At 60.4% G+C, this 16,725-nt stretch overlaps 3 protein-coding genes across 34 annotated transcripts in view; 2 read left to right on the top strand and 1 right to left on the bottom strand.

Moving 5' to 3' along the window:
- The first annotated feature begins 5,529 nt into the window (after window positions 1-5,529).
- On the top strand, window positions 5,530-10,421 carry APBB3 (amyloid beta precursor protein binding family B member 3). Its single transcript, XM_074603803.1, has 13 exons — window positions 5,530-5,669; window positions 6,627-6,817; window positions 7,126-7,202; window positions 7,442-7,499; window positions 7,678-7,812; window positions 8,210-8,337; window positions 8,456-8,461; window positions 8,547-8,661; window positions 8,751-8,838; window positions 8,985-9,068; window positions 9,204-9,319; window positions 9,488-9,699; window positions 10,150-10,421. The coding sequence occupies exons 1-13, from the start codon at window positions 5,621-5,623 to the stop codon at window positions 10,415-10,417; spliced, it is 1,527 nt and encodes a 508-aa protein (XP_074459904.1). The 5' UTR covers window positions 5,530-5,620; the 3' UTR covers window positions 10,418-10,421.
- A 56-nt stretch (window positions 10,422-10,477) lies between these two features.
- SRA1 (steroid receptor RNA activator 1) lies at window positions 10,478-11,851 on the top strand. The gene is made up of 5 exons (XM_074604030.1): window positions 10,478-10,617; window positions 10,702-10,827; window positions 10,929-11,143; window positions 11,309-11,417; window positions 11,499-11,851. Exons 1-5 carry the CDS (start codon window positions 10,593-10,595, stop codon window positions 11,690-11,692), a joined length of 669 nt encoding a protein of 222 aa, XP_074460131.1. The 5' UTR covers window positions 10,478-10,592; the 3' UTR covers window positions 11,693-11,851.
- A 762-nt stretch (window positions 11,852-12,613) lies between these two features.
- Window positions 12,614-16,725, bottom strand: part of ANKHD1 (ankyrin repeat and KH domain containing 1) — a 122,759-nt gene continuing 118,647 nt past the window's right edge. For 19 of the 32 annotated variants that reach the window (XM_074604017.1, XM_074604002.1, XM_074604001.1 and 16 more), the window contains 2 exons: window positions 13,023-13,196; window positions 12,614-12,841 (listed from right to left, as the gene is read on the bottom strand). In XM_074604017.1, coding sequence (XP_074460118.1) covers window positions 12,698-12,841; window positions 13,023-13,196 — 318 coding nt within the window. In that variant the 3' untranslated portion in view covers window positions 12,614-12,697. Of the gene's footprint in view, window positions 12,842-13,022; window positions 13,197-16,018; window positions 16,523-16,725 lie in introns of those variants that run through there. The other 13 variants (XM_074604012.1, XM_074604011.1, XM_074604020.1 and 10 more) reach the window with 2 other exon arrangements.

A 16,725-nucleotide genomic window follows, 5' to 3' on the forward strand; every position in this document is an offset into this window, starting at 1 on the left:
TGGTTCAACTTGAGGCCATTTCCTCTTGTCCTGTCACTTGCTAATTGGAAAAGAGACTGACTTCCACCTCGCTACAACCTCCTTTCAGGTAGTTGTAGAGAGCAATAAGGTCTCAGCCTCCTTTTCTCCAGACTAAACAATGCCAGTTCCCTAAACAATCCCAGTTTCCTCAGTTACGAGGAAATAATACCCTTCACTAGCTTTGTTGCTCTCGTCTGGAAGCGCTCCAGCACCTCAATGTCTTTCTTGTCATGAGGTCTTGCAGTGTCCCTTCCCAGTGTCTTGTGCAGCCCCATCCTGCTCTCTGGTGGGGTGATGTGAGGAGCAGAAAAGGCCATGATGCTGTGCAAGCACTGCTCAGCCATAACTGAAACATCCCCGTGTTACCATCAGCACTGTTTTTGTGACAAATCTAAACCACAGCACCATACCAGCTGCTATGAAGAAAATTATCTCCATCCCAGCCAGACCCCATACAACAAGCTGTATCAATTGTCCTGGTGGCAAACATTAATGAGTTGTACAGTCAATGGAAGCATGCTTTTCCCCTAACAATTGGTCCGTCCTTTGTTTTGGTTGTACTGAGACCAGATCTGCTCTACTCCAGCAACGCTTCCCCCCACAGCAACAAGTTTCCTTCAGTCAGATGCTGCTGGGAGCACATCACCTTGTTCCTTGCGCCCTGAAAGGGACTGGGAAGGGAAAGCGCAGAAAAAAAATTCCCCCTTTGTCTTCAATAGGATGTGGTAATGAACTGAAAATGCTTTTGTTTCCTTCTACCAGGAACATGAGGGCCACCCCTAGATAACCTTGCTCATCAGGCCTTAGGCAGCTGACAGCAGGGCTGACTCAACCCAGCTGCCATAAAAGCTGTACTTCATTGTCTAAGGGAAGAAGTCAATCGACAGGGACTTTCACACAGCATCTACGCCAAAAGCAACCACAGCAATGTATTAAATTTTTTTGCAAGGTAGTACCTGTTGAATTTATTCCCTCCAATAAATTCAAGGGAATGAATTTATTCATCAGGCTGATTCTGAGACCTCTTCTGCTGAGAACCTCATCCCTCAGAGATGCTGAGACCCTGTGCTCCCCAACATCTAAGAGAGACCAAAAAAAGGTGTTTCAGGTTGGCTACACATGTCAGAGAGAGCAGAAAGGGCCCAGCACTTCGCTGAGGAGCTACGACCACAGCCCGAGCAGAGAAAGCACCCATCCCTTGCAGAGAGCAGCAGTCTAAATAAGTCTCACTGAGTGTCACTTTATTAGTGAAAATACACTGCAAAAATCATGTGCATGACAAACTACCCACAAGAAAAAAGTCAAGTGCTTGATTTTTTTTTTCCCTCTTTGATTATCAGCCTGTTTGCATGGGCCATTTTTGCTATTGCTTCCTCCCACCCAAGGGTCTAGCCGGGAGCACACTCACTCCTGCTTTACTACAGCAGAAGACTGCCTTTGCTGGGCTTACACAGAAACCCTCCACTAGCCAGCCTTGGAGGGTTTGTCACATAGCCTGCACCCTCGGGCGACACAGGCAATCTGCCCTGAGTCTGTGCTGTGAAGGGACAGTAATAACCTCAGCCACTGGATCAAAAGGGACTGCAGTTAAAAAGGAAAACCAGCTCTTGCGTCTTGAAGAGGAGCATGCACTGCAGGGCTGCGGTGTAGACACCCTAGGACAGAAGCACAAGCTACAGAGGGCTCCTATCAGCCTTAGTTAGGGCCTGCTATATCCATTTAAGGAAGAAGTGCTACACACACAAGTGGTTTTTTCCTCCCCATCTGAACAGCAAGGAACAACTGAGAGCAAGGGAAGACCCCTCTTGTTCCTACCTCTCACTTAGAGGAGTGCTGAGAGATCCCCGTTATATTGTTAAGAGATACAGCTGATAATTGCCCTAGGAAGATAAAATTGTGAGTCAAGTGAAGGAGAAAACTTATGTCCCTTCTCCAGGATTTCATTATTCATGCCAGAAAGAGAGAGTTCTGGTCTCTAGCCCAGCATCAAAAATGACACCTGCCACCCTACTTCTTCAAGCACAAATCAAAACAAACCCAGATCTCTCTGTATGCAGGGCCAACACCAGAAAATTATGAGAGTTGTAGAATTACTAGATGACTCATACCATTCCTTATACTACCTCCTATGAACCAAGGAAAAGCTTCACCAAGCTCTCCCAGGCAGCTGGCATTCAGCATTTGTCAGCCCCAGAGCCACACAGCACCGTCTGCTGCCTGAAGACAGGCAGTGCTAGTGTAGGTAATGAATGCCTGCTTGAAGAGGTAAACTAACATCCCAGAGACAAAATGGCAAGAAAGGGATCAGTGAAGAGTCTGGCCTTTGCAGAGCTGAGATCAGGCAAAACTCCAGTAGAGTGAGTCCTGCGTTCAGATTCCCACTTGCAAGACCCAGAGGCGTTATCGGATGATGCCCAGAAGAAGCAGGGGCAGAGCGGTCCACCCTCCACACCACCCCATGGCTCCGCTGCTGGCACAGCATCGCTGCGGGGGTTGATGCAGGGCTGCAGCCAGCACGGTGAGTCCCATCGCCAAGCCAGGCTAGTTTGGCTCGGTGGCCTGTGAGAAGCAGGGGCTGCGAGAAGCCGGTTGCGAGGCTGACACTGGGGTGCATTGTGCAATGTGGGTACAGAACCACGGGCTCACCCCTCCATCACCGCCACATCCCTACCCTGTACATGTGGGTCTTCATGCAGCTGGAAGCAGCTCCTAGCCAAATCTCAGCGCTGTGACTGAATATACAAGGAAGTACCCAAGGAGCTGAAAAAATATTCAGCCAGACATTAAAATCATTAGTGATGAAAGATAAAGCTTCTTAGGGTATTATTTACCTCCAGGCTGATGGAAAAGCTATCCTGCTCATTTGGCCTCATTTGCCATATCCCCAAGGAGGTACATAAGCTGCACAATGCCCCACTTCACTGACTCGCTGGGATTCCTCAGAGACAGCAGCCCTCTTTTCCACTACACTGAAATCCAAAAATATACTTTTTCAATGTTAAGGACTTGCCTCTTCTTTCTTTGGGGTTGGGAATGAGTTTCTTATTAGACAGAGGATCATACCCTTGCCCTCACCCTCACCCTCTCCAGCCCACCCCTAGCCCAGACATTAAAGTAACATGCCACAGACCTCTAAAAGGAGACCCCGTTGTAGGCTTACCCACAGGCATTAAAAAAAATCAGGACACATCACATGGCAAATGACTCAGGCAGCAGACTACCAATTTAAGCCACGGTTGAAGGGGTTTCACCTTAGAGGTAGCTGAGTCTGGTGAACTATAGGAACCAGGGCATGGCCCATCCCTGGTTCTGCAGAGGGACACCTGGGGAAACCTTGCCCAGGGTCTTCTTGCCTGTCTATGCACTGGCAGGTCCACCTGGGAGATGGCCAACCACCCACGCATGTGTGCGTGCGCACTTACAGGCTCTGAGCATGGGTCTTTGGTGGCCACCTCCCAGGCCCTCAAGTCCCTCAGACCCTACATGGCTTTGCCGTACTGGCGATCAAGATCTCCTGTCCTACTGAGCAGCCGGTCCAGTCTGAGCTTCACCAGCTGGTCAAAACCACAGGCTTGGAACAGGGAGCACAGTTGCACCAATATATTTTGATGCCCACGGAAATACGATTTAATAAGAGTACAGGACAGATTGCAGTGATGAAACATGATACTCAGGCAGGCAAACACACCTGCCACTCCTTACGTGCCACTGAACCCTTTTCTCCCTTTTCTTTCTGTTTTCCCACACTTGTTCCTCCCCTGATCCCTCCATTTCCCCTTCCTACGTTTATTCCCCTAAACATCCCATAGGAAGTTTCATACAACCCCTAGGTTCTGCTCTGCACCATCCCCAAATTCTCCTCCCTCTGCATCCCACCGTAAGTCTTACATCACTACAGGCCATCACTGCCCTTAGGCTTCATGACAGTGCCAGGAGAGAGAGTTGCCTTCGGTAAATCGCCTTGGTGGACTTTGCAGAGCAGGAAGAGGAGCGGAAACAGTTTGTGTCAGAGTTGCTGCCTCCCATCTGATCAGACAAGCTCAGTTTTTGGAAGAGAAACGCATATTGAACTGAGGACAAGGAGACACGTGCAGCAGAGGTGTTAAAGGTCACCGAAAGCTTGTCCCTGGTAGGGGTGAGCTCACTCCTGGGCACTGGAAAAAGAGGAAGCATCACTTGGTCTGGGCAAAGCAGAGGCCAAGGTAAGGCCTGTGACCCGCTCTGACGTGTCTGAATGCAGGGAGCCACAAGCTTCCCTTGCTCCTGCTGTGTTGGGATGGGTTGGGGTAGGGTTAGGCAAAACACGTCCCAAGGACACAGTGCTTGAATGGAGTCTCAGAAATCCCACTAGCTCTGGGCAGATCCAGAAGAAATTACTTGTAGCCAAAAAAGAATGTGCCAACTGAAGATACAGAAATGACCGTGGAGGACTCCAATGTTGGATTATGCAGCTGGTGCCTTTCTTAGGCCAGCAAACGTGAGCAGGGTTAAAATGTGGGTAGGAGGGGAGGGTGTCTCACAAAATTAGGGGCATGTTAGTCCACAAAACACGTGAATGAGGCTGAGCGAAGAGGCAGTGCCTCGCTGAAGGTGAAGAAACAGGCATGGAAAATCCATTTTGCACTTCCAAAAACTACAAGCTCTGTGGACAGCTATGTGTGGAAAGAAGCAGGGCACCTGAGGTGGCATGAGAAGCTCTCAAGCACGCAGGCTACATCCGAGCTTCTGGCTTTGAAGAAGGAAGGATTAAGAAGCCATGACGGACTGTCCGGACATGCCACAGATAGCAAACCATCTTGGAATACGTCATCAGGCACCTGTAGCTTGGAAGGACTTTGTCCCTGGCAGCACACAAGGAGGCTCCATGAAGGAACTAAGGTGTACAACAAGTGTCTCCAGAGCTTCTTTCCCTGTAACTGAGCATCAACCAGGATTGTCAGCTCAGGGTGGCGTGGAAAACATAAGTCTACAGCTGGAGATGCAAAGCTCTCGGCCTCTGGTGAGAAGAGGAGGATGACCAGCATGCACATTTAGGTGTCTTTGGTACTGACTGGAGGAGGTTGGACCACAGGCAGAGGGAAATGGGAGGACCTGAGCATGCATGGAGGAGAATGAACACGGAAGAAGAAGCGTGGATGGAGAGGAATAAGGGTGATCTGTGGGGAAATGGAGGGGAATGGAGGAAACCCAAGGGTGCATGGAGGGAAAGGGAATGAACCTAATGGCACGTGGGGTTGACCTAGACCGGCTACTGCACCCAGAAACCTCCTTTCTTGCCCCAAAATGCCCCTTCCCCAGGCCGGTGTCACATTTTCTGCACCGGAACACTGCAAGGACCTCGCCGCCCCTCTGCACTCCGGTAACCCCGCCGGGCACGCACACATGCCCCCCCGTTCCCGAACACCGCCGAGACATCCCCTCCCGCGCCCTGAGGCCCCCGCTCACACCCCCCCACACCCCCCCCGCCCTTCTCGCGCCCGGGAAGCCCCGCCCGGCCCGGCCCCGCCCCCCCCCCGCCCCTCCCGCCGCAGCCGCCGCTGGGTCTGGGCCTGAGGAGGCGGTGGGCCGGGGCGGCCGCGCCGGGGCGGGGGCCGGGGCCATGCTGGGCAAGGACTACATGCTGGCCATCGTCCTCGTCAACTGCGACGGTCAGCCGCGCCGGCGGGCGGGGGCCGGGCTGCGGGGGGCTGGGGCTGGGGCTGGGGGGGCCGGGACCGGGGGGCCGGGGCTGCGGGGCCGGGGCTGCGGGGGCCGGGGCTGCGGGGCCGGGGCCGGGGCGCGGGGCCTGGAGCGGCGGCCGCGCCCCGGCTCTGTCCGCGGTGCTGAAAGGGCCTCCCGGGGCCCGCGCTGGGGGCGCCCGGCCCGGCCCGGCCCGGCCCATCGCCGCCTCCCCGCCCCCGCCAAGGTCGCGGCGGGCGCCGCCCCCGCTTTCCCCCCCGCTGCGGGGTGGGGGTCCTGCGGGGCGCGGGGGCGGAGCGGGGCAGCACCGCGCGGTGCCCGGGCCCTGCGGATGTCGGGCTGCATTCCCAGGAGCGGAGCTCGCTCCCGTGCTGCAGCACCGGCTCGTTTCCGTGACCTCTCCAGGGGCGCCAGGAGGAGGGGGTTAATCTACCCAACCTAGCTGAAACCCTCCAAGGGTGCTTTCCTCCTCCTTGGGTCTGTCCCCAGGCCCTTTCCCCGGCCAATCTGGGAAGAAGCTGGTCTCGGGTACCACGGGCTGTTGGCAGAGGGCTGGGGACCGCATGCTGGCAGAGGGAGCCCTGGGCTGGCAGCACCAGGCCCTGCCTGGGCACCCCTGCAGGGTGCCTGTGCTCTCTGAGCCCCTGCCACAGTCACCCCATCCCTCCGGGTGCCGGTGAGGCACTGCCTGCACCTAGCACTCACCCGGGGTCGACCCCCACCGCAGCCTCTCTGGCGTCATGCCAAGCCTTCCCTCGCCGTGCTTCTCTCCTGGGCCCTGTGCCCAGCCGTGCACCCAGAGGCCACCGCAGGACCCTTTCGCTGCTGGGCGAAGCTGCTCATTTCACAGGGCACCCTACAGCTGAGGGTCTGTCCATCCCCTGCCCCCTCCCCATCCCTTTGCCTCACACTCTTCCTCTGCACAGACAACCTCTGGAGCGACCAGAGCCTGGAGACAGACCCTGACCTCCCCCCAGGCTGGAGGAAAATCCGAGACTCTCTGGGCACCTACTACTGGCATGTGCCGACCGGCACAACGCAGTGGCAGCACCCTGCACACACCACCAACCTGGGAGGGCACCCGGAGGCCAATGGAGAGGAGACATTCCAGGGAATGGTAGGGGATGTGGGCAGGGCGGTGGGGACTGGTGTTGGATCCTACCTCCTGGCAGGACCCTGCTGAAGGGCCCTCTGGGAGTCACTGCTCGGAGCAGGCCTGTCTCTGTCACCCTGAAAGCCTGCTCTGCCCATTCCTGGCCAGGGTTAAGCCTCTTGAAAGGCTCCAGTGTGTCCCAAGTTGGCCTCATCCTGGCTATGTAGGATGCCCACAAGCTGAGGTGCTGCTGTCCAGGAAGGGAGGGCTCCTACCTGGTGCCTCCTGACAGCCTCCCTTGCTGCCTTCATGCCTTTCCTCTTCTCTCCCAGGACTGCCAGGCCCCCGCGGCGAAGCACTCGGCAGAGGACAGGCCCATTCCCAGCCCCATGGCTTCACTGTCCCGGAGGTAGGGCTGCCCATGCACTCTGCTGGCTTGTGGGGCACCATGGTGCCCCCCATCGCAACAGCCCCACACATTGGAGTCAGCAGGACCGCGCTAGTCACCTCCATGGAATGCCTCCCAGCTGGTGGCATGGGGGAAGGGGAGTGGTTTGCCGGTGCCAGGGTATCCTGATGCTTCTCTGGGTGCCCCAGCTCCATGCTGCCAAGTGGGAGCCGTGCCCTCACCACCCCGTCCCTCCGCAGGACCTCGCTGCCCTGGCATGGAGATGACGTCCAGCACAGGGCAGAGCCCGCCTCCAAGGTACCGCACCCGGCAGCTTCACCGCGGCACCGTGGGCTGGGGCTGGCGGCGGAGGGGGCAGGCAGCAGCTGGCAGGGGGGACAGGGATGGGAACGAGAGCAAGGGTGACCTCGCTGGGACAGTGAAGGGTACGGGATGGGGGTGGCTGGGCACTGAAGCCCCACGTGTCTCTGCTCAGTGCTTTGCTGTGCGCTCGCTGGGCTGGGTGGAGATCCCCGAGGAGGACCTGGCACCTGGCAAGAGCAGCATCGCCGTCAACAACTGCATCCAGCAGCTCTCCAACAGCAAGGGCTCTGCGGAGAACCGGGGCGAGGTGGGAGCCTGGGACAGTGCTGCCAGGCAGGGTCCCACCCCAGGGCCACTGCTGCTGGGGCTGGCTTGTCCCCACTGATAGGGACCATGCCGGGGGGGGGGAGGGGCAGGGACCAGTGCCAGTGGCAGAGTCAACTCTCTCCACGTCGGGCATCCATGCAGTGGTCCCAAGCGTGGAGTAGGCGGGTCTGACAGGGCTGTCCCTTGGGAACAGTGCCAGGGGTGCCTGGGTGGGCTGTCCCCACCCACGGGAATGGTACTTGGCGGGGAAAGGGGGCACGGCTGTCCCCACGCTTGGGGCTGAGTAGGCTGGGGGATGGGGGTGTCCCTACACCCAGCTGGGTGCTGGGGACACCCAGGTCATCTGCCAGGCTGAGGGAGCCGCTGACCCTCTGCAGGGCCAGGACCTGGTGATGATCCTGAAGAAGGACACCATGAGCCTGGTAGACCCCCTCAACCGCAGCCTCATCCACCACCAGCCCATCCTCAACATCCGCGTCTGGGGCGTTGGCTGCAACAATGGCAGGTGCCGGGGGCCGGGGCAGAGCCGGGGGCTGGGGGGCGGCTCTGCCCGCTGAGGGGAAAAGGCACCCGGCAGTAACCTGTCCCTTCTCCTCCCACCCTGACTGCTGCCGTGGCTGCAGGGACAGGTAAGAGGGCAATGGGGCCGGGGGGTAGCATGGGGAGGGGGCTGCCTCTGATGGAGTCTCACTGGATTGCTTGTGGCCTTGGCAGAGACTTTGCCTTCGTGGCCAGTGACAAGGACACCTGTGTCCTCAAGTGTCACGTCTTCCACTGCAACGTGCCCGCCAAAGGCATCGCCAAGGCCCTGCACGAGATGTGCTCCAAGGTGGGATGCAGGGGCCCCGGTGGGTGTGGGCATGGCCTGGGGGGGGTCTTGGGGGTGAGGGTTGGCAGCAGGACCCCTGTCTCTTGCAGATCGTGGCTGAGCGAGCAGTAGCGAGCAGCGGGCCACCATGCGCCACCACACTGGAGTCCGTCTCCACTGAAGACCTGCCGCTGCAAGGTACCGTTCCCCCGGCCCTTGGGCAGTGGGATGCTCAGTGGCCAGAGCCCTTTGGCTTGCCCAGCTGCGTCCCCAGGGTCCTTGGGGATGGGGGGGACACGGGAGGGTCCCTCCGGGGGCCCCCCCACCTCTTGCTGTCCTGGCAGTTGATATCCTGGAGGCGGTGAGGCAGTCGATGCAGACCTACGAGGCGCTGTACATCGGCAGCCTGCCGGTGCGCAGGGCCATGGGTAAGTGCGGCTGGCCCCACCGTGGCAGGGGGACAGCTGAGGACCCCCTGCCGTGGGGCTGGCTGACAGCACTCTGCCTGCGCCGTGCCCAAGCTGGGGCAGGGGCTGATGGGGATGGGGTCTCCTGCTCCCCAGGGATGGATGTGCTGAACGAGGCCATCGAGAAGCTGACGAGGGGCCCCGGGCGGGAGCGCTGGACGCCCTCCCTCATCCGCGTGTCCGACACGGCCATGAGGGTGCATCCCGTGCAGGTGGGGAGGGGGGCAGGGGGCTCTGGCTGAAGCGGGCACCCTGCTGCCCGGGGGTGGGACAGGTGACCCCCATGGGGGGCCCGGCCTCCTGGCAGAGGGGACCTGGCGGGGGTGGCATGGCTGCCGGGGCTGTGGCCAGGTGTGGATGGGCCCACGGAGTCCCTGCAGGAGGACGAGGAGGCGGCGCACATCTGGGAGTGCCAGGTGCGGTACGTGACCTTCCTGGGGGTGGGCCGGGACGCCCACACCTTCGCGCTCATCGTGGACACGGGGCGACGCTTCCAGTGTGCAGCTTTCTGGTGCGAGCCTGACGCCGGCACCATCTCGGAGGCGGTGCAGGCAGCCTGCATGGTGAGCGGGAGCGGGGCGTCCCCCAACCCCGCCAGCTCCTCAGCCCCCTGGGGACACCTGGGGGAGGAGGCGAGGGCTGGGGCTGGGAGAGGGCAAAGCTGGGGGCTGGGGTGAGACACAGCCCCGGGGAGGGCAGGAGGGGGCTGACCGCGTGGTGCCGTGTCCAACTCGTAGCCGTGCTGTGTTGGGTTGTGTCCAGCCCCACGGTGATGCCGTGGCGTGTCCCGCCCTACGGTGCTGCCGTTTTGCCCGTGACTCCCACAGGCACGCTGCGTTGTGTCTGACGCCACGGTGATGCCACGTTGCATCCCACCCCGTGGCGGTCATGCGGCAGGGGGTCACCCCCCCGTGGCCAGCGTTGTGTCCCACCCCACAGACAACACCACGTCGCGTCCAACCTCACAGCGATGTCACCTCGTGCCTGACCCCCGCAGCCGTGCTGTGCCCTGTCTGACGCCGTGGCCATGCCGTGCTGCGTGTGACCCCCCCCGCGGCCATTCCCTGCCCCTCCTCTCCCCGCAGGTGCAGTACCAGAAGTGTCTGGTGGCCGCTGCACCGGGGGCTAAGCAGAAGGGTGCGACAGGCCGGGACCGGCCAGGCCCGGCGGCCGCGGGGGACGCTGCCAGCGGGGCGACCAAGGCCAGCGGAGGCAGCGGAGGGACGGCGGGGGCCGGTGCCCGCAAGCGGGGCCTCTTCTCCTTCCTGGAGGCCTTCCGCCTCAGGCGAGCCCTCCTCCACACCCCATAGCGGGCGGCGGCCGGGGGCCGGGGTAGGGGCCGGGGGTCGGGGCCGAAGACCCCGCTCCCGCCCCCCGCCCCCTACCCCGTCCCCCGGCGGGGCGGGGCTGCCCGTCGCCCCGCCCCTTCCCCTCCCGCCCCCGCCCACCGGACGGAAGGGGCGGGAACGGGCGTGACGTGGCGGGATGGCGGAGCTCTACGTGAAGCCGGGTGAGGGGGCGCGGGTGGACTTCCGGGGGGAGCGGGACCGGGACACCCCCCCCCCGGGCCTGACTGTGCCCTTGGCCGCCGCAGGGAACCAGGAGCGTGGCTGGAACGACCCCCCCCAGTTCTCCTACGGGCTGCAGGCGCAGGCCGGCGGGGCCAGGCGGACGCCCCTCACCCGCCGCCCCCCCCCGCTGCCCGCCGGGGCCCCCCCAGGTCAGCACCCGCGAAGCCCTGCCCCGAGCAGCCGCGCTCCGGCGCAGCCCCCGCCCCACCCCGGGCTGACGGGGCTCCGCGCCGGCGCCTCTCCCCTGCAGGTGCCCCCCCGGAGCCGGGCAGCGCCGCTCCCGCTCCTCCGCCGCCCCCCCCGGCGCTGGGGCCGCCCCCCCCCGGGCCCCTCGGCCCCGCACTGCGAGCGGAGCGCGGCCGGCCCAGCCCCGCCGCCGGCCCGGAGGAGGAGTGCGGCCTGCCCGCCGAGGCGGTCCTCGCCCCGCTGAGGGAGGCCCTGGCCGCCTGCCGCCCCGCCGTGCAGGTGAGGAGGCCCCGGCACCTTCCCCCGGCTCCTTCCGGGGGCGGCAGCGGCCGGGGGCTGCCCGTCCCCGGGCTGCCTGTGGGGCGAGGGGCCCATCCCCGCCCCAGGGGCTCCCCGGAGCCGGGGTGGGGGCAGGTCCCCCGTCCAGCTCATCTCTGTTTCCAGAAACAAGTATGCGACGACATCGCGCGGCGGCTGACGGTGCTGGGGGATGCCTGGGCTCAGGGGAAGCTGTCGGCCCCGGTGAGGAAGAGGATGAGCCTCCTGGTGCAAGGTGAGAGGGGCTGCATCGGGGCAGGGGGTACCCAGGGGAGGCCTCCCCCGCAATGCCTGACGGGTTCCCCTTTCCTGGCAGAGCTGCAGCAGCGGCACTGGGAGGCAGCTGACGAGATCCACCGCTCGCTCATGGTGGACCATGTGAACGAGGTGAGCCAGTGGCTGGTGGGTGTCAAGCGCCTGATCGCCGAGTCGAGGAGCCTGCCTGCTGCGGAGCCGGCTGCAGCAGCGGATGGCGGCGCTGAAGCCGAGCCTGGCCAAGAGGATCCTTGATGCCAGGGACAGGGGTGTGGACTGTGAGCCCTCACTGCCCAACGGGGTCTGGGCACCTCCGCTGCCTCCCACTCCTCGTCCCAGAAGAGGGCATTTTAATCATTGTGACATTTTGGTGGTGATTCACTACATGATGTTTAATAAATAGCACTAACCGGCCCCTGGTTGCAGCCTGCCCTGGGGTTCTGGCGCCTGACAGGTCCAGGTTCTCTCCCAGGAGCAGCAGGAGACGGGACTGTGGGGCAAGGCTACGGCCAAGGGGCCGTGGCCCTGGCAGGGTGTTCCCAGCCCACGCGAAGGGAAGGAACGCCCCTGGCAGCACCCCCACCTTCGCCCAGGTCGAGTGGGCAGCGATGCGTTTCCCTGCTGCCCCGGTTGGCAGCGGGGGGAGACCCACAGCAGCCAGCACAGGACCCAGTGCTGCTGCAGGAGGAGACGGCCCCTGGAATTCCAGGCTGGCTGGGGAGGCTGACCTGCCGCCAGCCCACAGCAGGGCCAGGGTTGGTGCGGCAGCCTGTGCTCCCATCTGAGCTCCTGCCCATCCGGGCACAGCTCAGACGTGTGTAGCCTCAGCGCCAGGGAGATCCCGGGAGAAGCATCCCTGTGCTGGCACTGCCTGCCAGGTCAGGTAGGCCCAGGGTGTTAACGTTTACCCTGGAGAGCAGGGAGACTTCACCGTGCTGCTCCCTCCCTCCCCTGCTCGCTGGAAGGCCTCGCTAGTGGCGCCTGCGTGTGGCACCCCAAACCTGGGAGCAGGCGCTGAGGCCCTGCATTCACCACTCCCAGCCCGCAGGGTTTCAGGGCAGGAGGGAGAGATTCTCTGCACCCTCAAAGGGCTCCTGGTGCTGCTTGGCACCTCTTAGGTTCCCTCCCCGGCGCTCTGAGGACCCAGCAGAGCCCCAACACAGAGATGCACCAGGTCAGCGCAGGGGTTTCATGGTGTTTATTGATCAAGCATGAGCTCCTAGGCAATTGCACCAGCCAGTTGTGCTAGAGCCTGAGGTGTCACACATCCATCCCCAGCATCAGAGAGGGCTGCAGCCAGCTGGTCACAGTGCCAGCACCTCCACGAGGCCCAGGAACAGGCCCAGCCCCGGCCTGGAGACAGGGAGCTGGAAACTCAGATCTCCATCTCAAACTGGTCTTGATCTGCAAGGGTACAGAGAGATACAGGGCCAGGGTTAGGATGGGGCCAAGAGAAACGCGCAGGCAAAGGGGGCAGGAGCAGGAACCGGGGCTGGGCTGGGATCTCCCCTTGCCCTTGCAGCCAAGCGGGAACCCCATTCGCCAGGCAGTGCATAGACAGGAGCTGTGTGCCTGGGCCGCCCACCTGGCATGGCTTCTTCGCTCTCATTCCGCTCCTTGAGCTCCTCCAGCTTGACGAGGCTGGACTGGGCCAGGGATGTGACACCGGGGATCTGGGGCAGGCAGCAGGGAGGGGTCCTGGCCACGGGTGAATTCTTGCACTCCAGCAGGAACTTGCGGTCGTAGATGATGCGGGTACCTGCCAAAAGCAGGAGGCTGTCAAGGCACTGCTGGCCCCTGGCCGCCCCCGTCTCCAAGCACCATGGCCTGAGCCCAGAGCAGGGGGTGGGACCCAGCGCTTGGCCACAGCTCGAGCACACGGCTGGCTCTGGAGCCACTGTGGGGCTTCCCACGTGGCAGACTGTGACACCCATCCTGCCCAGCAGCTCCTCCCCACGCTGTTCCTCCCCTTGAGGCACCTGGAGCTCTGCCAGGGCACGGTGCAGGGGGGGTCCAGCCTCGACGCGGATGCCCCATGGCAGGTGACACCGCAGCCACCCCTGTGCTGCCTGGAAGGCAGGGCCCCCTGGGGCACTCGTCACACAGCCCCAGCCCGACAGCCAGGCAGGTCCCCAGCACACCCTGCCCAAAGGTGGCTGCTCAGAGGTGGCTCCCTGCAGCCATCCAACAGCAGAGGCTGGGTGCCCTGCCGTTGGCACCATGGGGAGCTGTACCTGGGGACCAGTTCCCATCAGCTCAGCCAGCGAGCCACCCTGCTGTGCCCTGCAGGAAGACAAGGCACTGGGCTTGATGGGACACCTCCACCAGCGTGCCAGCCTGCGGGGCGTACAGCCCCAGGGCAGTGCTCCCCCAGGGCATTCGCTGCCACCCCCTGCGCCTGCCAGCAATCCCCGCCGTCACGCCAGCCAGCGTGCCGTGTCTGCTGCCCTGCACCACGTCTGCCTTCTCCTGCCTGGCTGTCCGTGCAACCGCGCTCCGGTTTCCTGCCAGGCTCCAGCCGCGAGCCTGGAGCTCCTGCGCAGGCCAGGCCCTTCCTGGCACCACAAACACGCTGGGGCAAGCTGTGGCCCCGCCAGCCCCGGGCCTGGCTCCCAGCCGCAGGTAAGCTCATTGGAGGCACACAATGGAGCCAGCGCCCACAGGGTGGGCATCTGCGGCTCAAACGAAACATGCCCAGCTCAGGGACGGGGCACCCGCTACCCTGAGGACAGACAGCAAAGAAAAGGACCTGCTTGACAGCTGAACCAGGGGCTTTGGTGAAGAGACTGGAAGGGGGGCAAGAGGGCAGGCCCAGGGTACCCCTGGAGGGAGCCGTGCCACCCCGCACCTTCCCCCAGGGCTGGTGAACTCGGGTGGGAGCAGACTTGCGCTAGTCCCCTGTGCCTCCCCCAGCTCCAGCCAGCCGTGCCTGGGCATGACCTGCCCCCGAGGGACCAGCGCTGCATCCACCACCCCAGCGGCATGGCCATCAGCCCGCTCCCCAGCGGAGCCAGCACCGGCACTACCTCTGCCTGCTCCCCCCAGTACCACGGGGCAACGACGGCCCTAACTTCTAACAGTATCTTCCTACAAAACTTTGGGGTTCCCTTTTCCCCCTCCAGCTCTGGGCTGCCAGGGAAGCCACCGTCCCATGGGCCTGCCTGGATCTGGTGCCCAGAGCAGGTGCCCATGACCCCAGGGACCAAGCTGGAAGTTGGAGAGCCCAGGAGGAGACCCACTCAGGAAGGAGCTGCCTACGTTAAGAAGGGATGAGGCAGCTGTGGCCACCCTTCCTTTTAAGGGACAACCCCATCCCCATGCTGGGTCTTACCCCCTGGCGTGGTGGAGTAGACGGTGCCACCCGGCGTGGAGCTGTAGCCCTCCGGGATGGGGAAATGGCGGCTCCCCGGGATGGGGCAGGAGGTGGCGGTGGTGCCCATGGAGCCCACAGCAGTGGGGAGGGGCCTTCGGCCCACCACACCCTGCCCTCCCTGCAGCTCACCCCAGAGCGAACACCTACTGCACCGACACACCTCTTGTTTTCAATTCAGTTACTGTTAACACTCTTAACATCTCCTTTGGCATTTGCACTATCGGGGGGGCAGCAGCAGCTCAAGGGTTTTTGCCTTTTTTCCTCAAATACTAGGAAAAATAGCTGAATATAGCATCCAGGAGCATTTCTGAGGTTTGCCTGCCTGCAGTACTCAGGTATTGCTTTGTGCACTGTGGGTTTTCAGTACTCCTTCCTCGTGCTTTTCCCGGGGAACCTCTGCTGCTGCACGTAAGGGTGTGTCTGGAGAAGGTGGAGGAAGGCAGAGAAGTCTCCATTTGCTCCGAGACACCACTGGAAGCGGTCCACCATTAGATTGGACACTACATGCGCTGTATGGACCAAATATTCAGTGCAGTTACTGCATCGCCACTGAGCAAAAGCAGAAGTAAGTGTAGTCCAAGGGCTGGAAGTGGAGAACTTCTGCACCGGAGTAGAGAACGAACGTTCATCTTAAGCGGTATGCAAAAATCCCCTTCTTCCTCATGGAAAGGACTTGAGGAGCTCTTACGAGATTTAAAGGGCTACAAAGTGCTTAGAATTTAATATATTATGTTTTTCTCTTGTGGGAAGTGGTCTCTGCTTTCCTAAGATCTACTTCTAGGCAGCTGGTCACAGTGAGTCAGGTGAAGAAACCCCGCATTTACCTACAAGCTCCCTATTAAACCTCCTGCAAATTAAGATGCCATCAGTTGCCACGTTTGTCAGCTCAGCCCTTATTTCCAGCCCCTGAACAAAACCTACCTCGAAAGAGTGTTAGAAGCAGCAGAACTAATCCAGAAAGAAAAAAAAAAAAACCAAAACAACGCAACAACTATGTTCACACACACACAAAAAAAAAAGGGCAAACAAGTGGCAGGGGGAAGGACTCAGCAGACCTTGTATCGCAGACAACTGTGGGTCAAAACCCTCCCCCAAACCCTGACTGCACCCACGTGGCTCCTTACGTGACCCTGAAAAGCTGCATCACGGCAGCAGCTACCGGTGACAACAACATACAGCCTCTTCCAAAATTCTCACACACAACCTATAAATACTGTTCGCCTTTTATTGAATTATTCAGGTAAATATTTCACATTAATACAGGCTACATAAAGTAGAGCCACTATAGGACACGAAATTTACTCAGCTGTTCCTTTTAAGTATGTAAACAATTATACATGTATTTACCACCCTAAAAGGTCGAAATCATGTAATCAGCTAGTACTCTGCTGCATACAAACAGCGTTCGGTAGTGTTTAGCCAAAAGCACTAGTTTTGTCTGATTCTTAAGATCAAAATGGCAGAACTAACTGGAGAACAGAATCAGTTTGTATAGGTAAATCAATTTGTTCTTATACAACGGGCAATTAAGTTTCCATTGTTACAGCCCACATAAAATTGCTTGGTTAGGCACATTAAAAAAAATCCCCAGGGTTCTTCAAGATCATAAAGATTCCCAAACAAGGCTAAAAAAAAGGACAGATCCCCTTAAATCAGTTGACGTACTTGAGATGCATGTTTCCAATGTGAGGTGCCCAGGTGCCAGGCCAAATCTACAGCAAGAAATAAAAAGACAAGTCTATTATGAAAACAAATAAAGGTTCCTTTAACAGAGCGTTTAACCACTAGAGGGCAAGCTTAAGGCTCCCCCCTAAAATACAACCAGACTGTCCAAAGGCTGGGAGCCCTCTTCAGCTCTGGCCAAGGTTTGAGTGACAACCTGCAAGATGCAAAGTATGCATATAAACCCTCTCAC

This window comes from Larus michahellis, chromosome 11 (assembly GCF_964199755.1).
Source record: "Larus michahellis chromosome 11, bLarMic1.1, whole genome shotgun sequence".
NCBI lineage: Eukaryota > Metazoa > Chordata > Aves > Charadriiformes > Laridae > Larus > Larus michahellis.

What these genes read in the sequence shown, in the direction of transcription:
- APBB3 (XM_074603803.1), top strand. Translation starts at nt 5,621, where the DNA reads ATGCTGGGCAAGGACTACATGCTGGCCATCGTCCTCGTCAACTGCGAC. An exon ending in ATGGCTTCACTGTCCCGGAG is followed by an intron (nt 7,203 to 7,441) that starts GTAGGGCTGCCC and finishes GTCCCTCCGCAG; the next exon opens with GACCTCGCTGCCCTGGCATG. An exon ending in TGCACGAGATGTGCTCCAAG is followed by an intron (nt 8,662 to 8,750) that starts GTGGGATGCAGG and finishes TGTCTCTTGCAG; the next exon opens with ATCGTGGCTGAGCGAGCAGT.
- SRA1 (XM_074604030.1), top strand. Translation starts at nt 10,593, where the DNA reads ATGGCGGAGCTCTACGTGAAGCCGG. An exon ending in GGAGCTCTACGTGAAGCCGG is followed by an intron (nt 10,618 to 10,701) that starts GTGAGGGGGCGC and finishes TGGCCGCCGCAG; the next exon opens with GGAACCAGGAGCGTGGCTGG. An exon ending in GATGAGCCTCCTGGTGCAAG is followed by an intron (nt 11,418 to 11,498) that starts GTGAGAGGGGCT and finishes CTTTCCTGGCAG; the next exon opens with AGCTGCAGCAGCGGCACTGG.